At 40.8% G+C, this 9,165-nt stretch overlaps 1 protein-coding gene across 2 annotated transcripts in view; it reads left to right on the top strand.

Moving 5' to 3' along the window:
- Positions 1-3,030, top strand: part of LOC140339574 (DBH-like monooxygenase protein 2) — a 12,275-nt gene extending 9,245 nt beyond the window's left edge. For both annotated transcript variants that reach the window (XM_072424335.1, XM_072424336.1), the window contains exons 12-13: positions 433-547; positions 1,779-3,030. In XM_072424335.1, the coding sequence (XP_072280436.1) occupies positions 433-547; positions 1,779-1,862 (199 nt within the window). In that variant the 3' untranslated portion in view covers positions 1,863-3,030. The remainder of the gene's footprint in view (positions 1-432; positions 548-1,778) is intronic.
- The last annotated feature ends 6,135 nt before the right edge of the window (positions 3,031-9,165 follow it).

Here is a 9,165-nt window from a genome sequence, read left to right as displayed (position 1 = left end):
CCTTGCCCCCTCTTCTTTATTTACAACTACACCCCTGTCTGCAGTGGAGAGTTCAGTCCTGATGGCCCTAAAAGCCCATTTAGGTGGAAAGGTCAATCTTCTGACAGCCAAGGCTGCTAGCCAAAAAAGAGCCTCCAATGACACAACCATAGACTAACAGTGCCCTATCCCCCTAGAATAAAACCTCCTGTCTACCTCCCTTCCTACCTTTTTGGATGGCAACCCTTGGATGACACCATAATTGTTTAGAGCTGCCATTGTGAATTGGAGGGGCGCTACGTACAATTGCCCAGATCTCTGTATGCAGACACCCTAGGTCAGGGGTACAGTTTGTTTTTTTGATGGGGTACACCAGAAGATATTAAGTCAGGTTAATGTGCCTTTTATCTCTTCTTACCCTCGCTTTCTTTTCCTGGCATTTGTCTCTTTCAGGATAATGGATGCTATTATAAACATTAACAGTGTAGACTGGGATGAAGAAACCATAGCTAAAGCCCAAACTGCCGTTCAAGAGGCCAAACACACTGCCATTATCAATCATCGTACAGTGAGTACATTTTATTTTAAAGGGAAATCTGATTTAAAAAAACAAGAGATTCAATAGTTACCTGTCTAATAAAACATTAATGTGAATGAATACAATCCTGAGGTATTATTTTTAAAACATTTTAAAATCACATTGACTTATCTGCAGATTTTACCTTTTTTTACAGGTAATGGTAATTTGTAATTTTAAACTGGTAATAATAGGTAACTTGCTCTAAAACAGTGGTGCCCAAACTTTTTTTCATCTGGGGGCTGCTGTTGACATTGAGATAAAACTTGTGGGCTACAATGCAAACGAACATTAAAGATGTATGTTTCAAACTAGAATAGTTTTGTTTCCAGAATAATAGAATGTTAGCCACATTTCTCTTTCTCTACTGTTAAGGAGAAAAGGAGAAGTTGAGGTAGGTGGCCAGCTATGTGTGACAGGGTAGCATGGTATGATAGGTATAGTTTTTGTATCTTGGTGATGGTGCTCTAGTGATGAAATGTTAGGGGGAATTATCCACAAGATTCCTCCACTTGCAGGTACATTTTCCTTTTCTTACAAGGATCCATGGGGTCCATAGGAAGTAAGGGGGTAGCTATGTGTGACAGGGCAACATATTACGATGAGAAACAGGGGGCAAAAGGGGTTTCCTACTAGCTTCCACATTGAGGGTCAGAGAAGGTAAGTGTCCTGCTATGTGTAACAAGAACCCCAACAACCGCTCAGCCCCCGTCACACAGCATCTGCAGATTTGACTTCAGGCGTCAGTGAGTAGTACTGACCATCTCCCCCCTAGGTAGGGTTGTATGGCATTAGGAAGGGGTAACTTCACTGCCAATCTGAATGCAGCCTTGAATTTTTGTGAACAAGCATGTATTCATTTTTGGCAGCACAGAGTGAATTGACTGTACCCTAGTGCTCATTACCATGGAAGTGGGACCCGGGGGTTCCTAACATGCAAATAATTTGAGGACCCTGGTCTTGAAATCTTTTGTACATTATTGTTGCCAACCATGTAAAGTGTTACAAACACTGTTATACATTTTACATGAGGGCACAGTGCCATGAAATGGCCAGAGTATACACCAAGATTTGTTTTCCAATGGCACAAGTTTTATGGTCCTGTATTGACGTTGCCTAGAGTTTTATTATGGTTTGGAGAAGTACAAAGATTTTAAATACTCTACTTTTTTGTATATGACAAACTATATATTTGTTCTTTGTCCCTTTCTTTTTTTTCCAGGGAGACATGATCAATGAAACAAGCCCAGCTCTCCCTATTTCCCTACCAACCCCATTTCCTTGTCATAAATGCACTGAAGTCTAAAACAAAAAATGGAAGTTTTCCTGGAACCTTGGTTATAATGAAGCATGATAATTACAATGGTATATGTATGAAACACTATAATGGCCAAACATTTGTGGAAACCAAACCACCACATCTAAATGAGCTTGTTGGATCTCCCATTCCAAAAATTGTGCATTATTATGGACCTTTTTGAGCTACTCAATGTCCTCCACGCCACACCATCCCAACAACTTAAAAGGTCCACATTCTTTTGGCCAAAAAGTATATGTAAGACAAATTTTCAGGGGAATCAGAGAAGATTCTGGAAGCACTGGAGAATTATCTGGCTAATTTATTGGACAATTTATGGCTTCTATGTATGAGAAAAAAAATATAAGTCAATGTTCCAAGGTCAGGAACCAAAAATCACATTTCCATGGACATGATTTGGAATATTTTGCAATGCATGATTCACTTAGCCTATTAAATGTGGTGAAAATGGTGAATTGATGAATGACCAATTGGAAATAACTATTGTGCATTTCTATGGAAAGAGAGAGCAGCAGGGTAGTAATCATTCATCTGTCCCCTTCCACTCTCCATAGAACTCATTCATCTGCCATTGGAAGCAATTGCAAAAGATTGTTTCCATTGATAATCATCTCAGGTCTGTCAAATATCTGCACAAGGCTCAAGCCTTCTGGCCATGGTTCAAAGATGATGCAAGTATATTAAGGTTAAAAGAAAAACAACTGGCCTTAGCAAACTAGCACAAAGAGAGTATATTTGGACAACAATCTTATTCTTTTACAAAATCATGTATGTTACATTAACTGTTTACTGACATGTAACTGATGAACACATTAGGCTGTATTATTATATTTTCACACATCAGTTTGGCCCCACTCACAGCCAATCGAATCCCCATGCATTGCTCATTTTGAAGGATTACGTCACCTAGTGGTCAGCTATAGTACAGCAGTGCTATAACAGTACAGCAGTTACAATAGGAAAGCCAATAAATAAACTGCATAATATGTGCCAAATATGTATTGATGTAATGAAAATACATTTAACTAAAAACTTTGAGAGGGACATAAAAATAAAGTAACAAAACTTGGTCCCATTTCTACTTTTTCAGTGTATTGCATGGCCCGAAAAATATATATGTACCTTCTTGCAATAAAGTTCTAATATTTGTTCCCTTCTTGTCTGTTTATTTTTCCAATGAAAGTGTTTAGGTATATCTGTAAAATACAAAAAAACTATTGCCTAGTGCTGTCTTGTGCTTTCTGCAGTGTTTTCTTGGGCAAGGTCATCCTACCTGTGGACTACAGAACACCGGTTACCTTTGACAGAGAAAGGTGGCAATGCTGCTTCTTTATAGGTATTATACAGAGGAATGTTGTTACCCCAGGACATGAAGTGTTTTACTGGTAGAACTTTTGGAGCATAGGGGCCACAATGGAAGCAAATGAACTGCATACGCCACTTCCAATGGCGTTGAGTTATTCTTCACGACTCTTCAAGGAGGGGGACAAATGGAAGACAGCGCTTCACCACTAAAATGATTGACCCTTATAAATATAGAAATTTTATTAAAAATGTGAACATTTTTTTAAGATCTCTGTTTTTAATCTTTAAGTGTACTGGTATGCAACGTTTAGTATCTGGTTCCTTTGCCCCCCTGTGCTTTGGCCAATTTTGCTGCCCAACTTTTGGATGGACCCACAAAAAAAAAAAAGCATGAGCTAGGTTGGGGTCACATCATGTCGATCAGTGGTCTCCAATCTTTTCAGACCTACGGACCACTTAACGTACAGGTTTTGGACCACACATGCGCGGGAAACCGTGTATCACTCAAAGTGGAAGAAACTTCCCCCCATAGTGACGTTATGATGACAGAACCTGTCATCTGATCTGCGATGGGAGAGTGGGTGGGTTGTGTCCAAAAACACAAACTGCCCACCGCCCTGAGTCTATGATTCGTATGGGAGACATGGTCTAGCCAGTGCATCCCAACTGGTGGTCCGCAGCTCTGGCCGGTGCGCCCCCAGCGGGGCCAGGAGAAGAACCCCACTGGGGGCGCACTGGTCAGAGCTGCGGACCACCGGTTGGTGACCGCTGATGTATATGGCCAGGAGATTACACTAAAATTTTGATTACACATGTCTGGAATTTGTGGACCTTAAGGAGTCCAATGTCCTCCTAAAGATACCGCTACTTTGATTATGCTACCATACCAAGGGGCATTAAGGAACATATATAAAGCAGAGAATCTTAATTTCACTGAAACATTCCTGGTGTAGATTTAATTACTGCCATTATAACGTATGGACCCAGAAGATTCTCCACCAGATGTAAACAAATACAGTTTTAATAGCTGGAGATGACAAGCACCACTACCAACAGAATGTTCAGCACATTATGTAACATTTGGCTTCCCTGACAGATCTGCAAACAGAGAGTTATTGAACATAGCGTGCAGCAGGACAATTATTTTGACAGGGTTTATGTTGTCACCAATCTGGATATGGTGTGGATAAATAATGGTAACCCCGGATTGTGCATCTGGAGAATACTGTACATCCAGTGTCACCATTCATGTCATCATACGGTTGAACTTTTAGTAAGTTGAATAATTGGTGACCAATCATTGGGTTGTCTTTGTCAAGATCCGATGTGGATAGTGAGCCCTACTCTCCCATGCTGGGAATGCTGAATACGGCCATTTACAGGAATTAAATCCAGCAAGCACATCTGTGTGTCATAAGCGGCAAGTATGCCCAGCACATATGTGTACTATAATCAACAAGTATGCCCAACAAATCTGTGTGCCATAAATGACAAAAAATGCCCGGGGCATATGTGTGCCAAAGTCAATATGCATGGCATACTTACTGATTATTGGCACACGTTACTTTTTTGTAGGCATCCTGCAACAATGTGATTCTGTCACCTTTGCATCCGTTGAAGCCACTATCTATGTTGCCAACTTTTTTGAGACCATGATGATCCTCTTTACTCCTTGGAGCTCATTACTTCTCTACCACGCAGGAAATGCTGAATAGGGATTAAATACAAATTAAAATTTCTGGTTGGTGTGGATGAGCATTTGTCTTTGGCACTTACGCTCAACACATTTGTGTGCCACAATTGCTAAGTTTTCCTAGCACATGTGTGTTCCATGATCAACAAGTTTGCTCAGCACATATGTGTGCCAAAATTGAAAAGTATGCACATCACAACTCTGTGCCATAACAGGTAAGTATGCCCAGCGCATCTGGGCGCCACAATCAGAATGCACAGCATTCTTTAAACTTACCCTTTTTGTAGGCACCCAGCAGCATTGATCAGCCCTAATTCTGTCACCTCTGCATCCCTCAAAGCCACTACCTTGGTTGGCTGCTTTTCTGGGTCCAAGGTGACCCTCTTTACTCATTGGACATCGGCTGATGATGTAACCCCTTTGTATGTGCCGGGCTGGTCTTTACACCACATAGGGCCATCAGCAGGTTACCAGGAGCTGTTTTTTGGCAAAAGAGACAGCATCAGGATTATGTTTTATAAAACACTAATTATTAAAAAGTAATCAAGTCTAATGACTATCTAGGCTAGGATATTACTGGTCTGCTGTATGCAAGTGTTTTCTGAATCTCTTCTCCTCAGTGCTCAAATCAAATACATTTTACTCATATTCAAAACCGATGAACAGCAAAATGGTCAAGAAAATTGGAGACCAAGAATGAGGCCCCGGGCAGAATAACGCTAATAAATTATCATAAATGAAATTATGCCATTGTAAAGGAAAACACAAACTTCTCTGGGCCTGACGCGTTTCGCCGATAGGCTTCCTCAGGGGAGGTAGAGACAAGTAACAGTAATATTAATAAAATAAATTTTACTGTTCAACATTTTTGAACTTTAAGTAAAATGTATTTGATTTGAATGCCTTAAAAGCCACCTTTTGTCATTTTCTTTTTTTTTACTTGATTATACCTAATCTGGGGCTTTCACAATTATTTAGTTCAGAAAAACATCAGGGACAATCAAGCCAAAATCTTTTTGTATTCCTCACCTTAGTGATTGGATCACAAACATGGTGACCCTGGATGACGCCTGAAAAAAGATGTCTGCATGGGGAGAAAAGCAGATGCGGGCATTGTCACCGGGAATTATTTGATCCCTGTGTGGGGTTATAATACTAATATAATAACACAATACTGAGTAGGAGTTAACATTAAAAAAATATATATGGTGATTGGTTTAGTTCCAGAAATCTAGCTCTGCTCCTGTTTTGCATGGATTTTCTATGCAGCATTGCTGACCACTGACCAGCTGGAGTCTCTCAGTGAAAGTGGTTACGTTGTTGCATTTCACAACCAGTGTGAATATAAAGTACAAGCTAACAACTGGTGGGTGCGGAAGGTGATGAAGGTGGTTAATATACATAACATGTGTACAATACAAACTTTTAGAGATATCTTTCAACCATTGAAAGTATAGTACAGTTGACATTCAAAATTTTCGTATTTTTAAAAATTCCGGATTTTGGAAAATTATACCCAACTCCACGCACAGGCCAGCTTTCCTCTCGCAGCACCCGCCGACATCTGGCATAGTTCCGAAGAGCAGGCAGCAGGGGCGTCTCAATGTGTATTTAGTGTAGGAAGCAAGACCTACCAGCTGTTTCTGCAAAACAGCACCATCAAAATATTAGTAGCCAAACTGTGTACTACAGTCATGTCGGAAAACAGAAAGAACCGGATTATCTATGACCGAATTTTTGATTGTCAACAGTATTATACAACCTATGACTTCCGCTAATTGCTGTAATTTTTTCTTATATCTTTTTAGACTGAGAGGTACATTTGTCCCCAGTACACCTTCACCGTCACCTACTTGTAAATGATCAGAGAAAACTTTCAGTGTAATAATAAAGTTAAGTCTTAGGGTTTATTACTTTGGTGTAAAACTGTGCAGTTGGCAACAGCCAACTCTACAAAGGATAACTCATTGAGGTTAGTGAATACAGAAAAAGTACAATATTTTATTTTATAACAAACTAAGGGACCAATTCACTGAAGTCAGAAAAAAAAAAAGATTTTGCCATTTGCTAACAAACGTTTTGAATCTTGGACCTGATCTATTCCAGGTTGACTGGATCACCCAGCTTCACTGATTAAAATGTATCTTCTCAAGCCTTGGAGACCTTTAAAAAATCAGGCCCATTGTTGCAACCTGTGTATCACTGTCATAGATGGCACCATTCTGTCCTGTGGACTTGTTCGTTTGAAAACTATGCTCATACAAATATATGTAGGTGTGCTACCTCATGAGACCATAATCTTTCTTGGTCTTCCTCAGACCCTCAAGTGCTTGATTGGTCTACTCTGGAGGTATTGATTTGGTGTCCCTCTTGTCACTTCAAGTGTTTGACCAAGCTCATGCCTCCCAAGCTTCTTGCTCTCTCCACTCAACTTGCTCTGTCCATCCCAACTCAATATCAGGACTTCGAGAATATCTTCTCTAAGTTCAAGGCTGAGCAGCTGCCCCCTTACGGGTCCTATGTGCGATAGACCTCATTTCTAATTCCACACCTCCCAGAGGTAAAGTATACCCCCTCAATCTCAGAAAACCAAGGCTTTGACTGACCACATCAAGGAAAATATGAAGAAGGTATTTATACTTAAGTCCTCTTCTCCCACTGTTGCAGAAGTTTTCGTTGTGCAGATGTTCAAGATGGGACACTTTGGCCATGTATTGACCTCTGCAGTCTCAATGCTATAACTATCAAAAACGCTTCCTCTCATCACCAATCTCTTTAACCTTCTCCAAGGTGCTTAGGTCTTCATCAAATTAGATCTCCGAGGTGCCCATAATCTAATTCAGATCAAGGAGGGGGACAAATGGAAGACAGACCTTAATTCCAGAGATGGGCATCTTGAGATGCCCTTTAGTCTCTGTAATAGTGTCAGCTGTTTTCCAACACTTTTCAACAACTTGTCTGTTTAGTCTTGCAACAACCCGGAGACAGCAGTCTCTACGCAAAGGCGAAGAGGTGCCTATTTGAACTCCCACAGGTGGCCTTCCTGGGTTACCAAGGTTTTCAAAGAGTTCTTTTCTATGAACCTCCAGAAGGTTGCCACAATTTCTAACTGGCCTCTGCCCTGCAGCCTTAAGGCCACTCAGTGTTTCCTGGGTTTTACTAGCTGTTATTGGCAGTTACTACACACTGGTAGCTTCTATCAATGCTCTGACCAGGTAGGATGCTGACTATGTCTCTTCCAGACCCCCACCAGAGCTAGCCATCCATGTTCATTCTTTCTAAGAAGCTGTAAGATTCTTGCTATCAAGTTAGCTTTTAAAGAATGGTGCCACCCAATCAGGAGATAGTCTTATGATAGCCCCTGCCTATTTAGCTGGCTCAGACATAGCGATCAGTGTTTCAGCCAAGTGAAGCCCTGCTAAATGCTAAGCCCACTAGCTTTGCTTAGGCACTTTCTACTCAGCTGTTGCTTGATTGATTATTTCCCAGTTCAGCTCTTGTTCTAACCTCTTGTTGCCCAGTCTGCTGTTCCCCTACCCATTACATCGTGCCGTTTCTGTCTGGTTGTTCCAGTGACTTTCTGTGTCTCCTGCCTTACTTTTTGTCTCTGGGGACCCCTCTGTCACCCATGCCCCCAGTCTCTTTCTGTGTCCTCTGTGTTCCTCTGTGTCCGAGATGACCCTCCATGTAACCTGTGTGACTCAGTCGCTTTCTGGTACTGTACCCCTAGCTCTGTTTTTGACCTTGCCTGTTTTTCTGCCTCCATCGACTCTGGCTTTTATTGACTACTCTCTTGCTTACTGATTTGGCATTGGGCACTGTTCTACCCACACTGGTGTGCCCAAGGAATGCAACCTGGTAACAGTATGCAGTGCAACACCTTCACCTCTGGAGAAGACCACCGTGGCACCTGATGGCATCACAAAATCACCAAAAATCTAAAACAGGGTCTCAATCCTTTACTCTTTGTCCAAAAAACATTTCATTCAATTTCTTACCAAAATAAAAATTAATAAATAATAAGATACGGATCTCAGATTGGTCCTATTACGTAATTCTTGGCATCAATGCTCAACCAAGCACAAAATAATCAGCTCATTTCCTGTTACTGAAAACAATGTTATCTAAACGAGACAAAATATGATATTTCTGCTGTGAAAAGCTTTTGTGTTTGAGATATGTTTTATAACACCCAGACAGGAAAACAAGAATTAATACATGAAATTGATATCTCCAGTAGGATCTTATAAAAGTCTCTCCCAACGAATCCCGCAAATTCTATGATCCAGAACC

The sequence above is a fragment of the Pyxicephalus adspersus genome, chromosome 10, assembly GCF_032062135.1.
Source record: "Pyxicephalus adspersus chromosome 10, UCB_Pads_2.0, whole genome shotgun sequence".
Taxonomy (NCBI): Eukaryota; Metazoa; Chordata; class Amphibia; order Anura; family Pyxicephalidae; genus Pyxicephalus; species Pyxicephalus adspersus.
The sequence above is the reverse complement of the archived record's forward strand: the minus strand, read 5'-3'. Positions and strand labels throughout refer to the sequence as shown.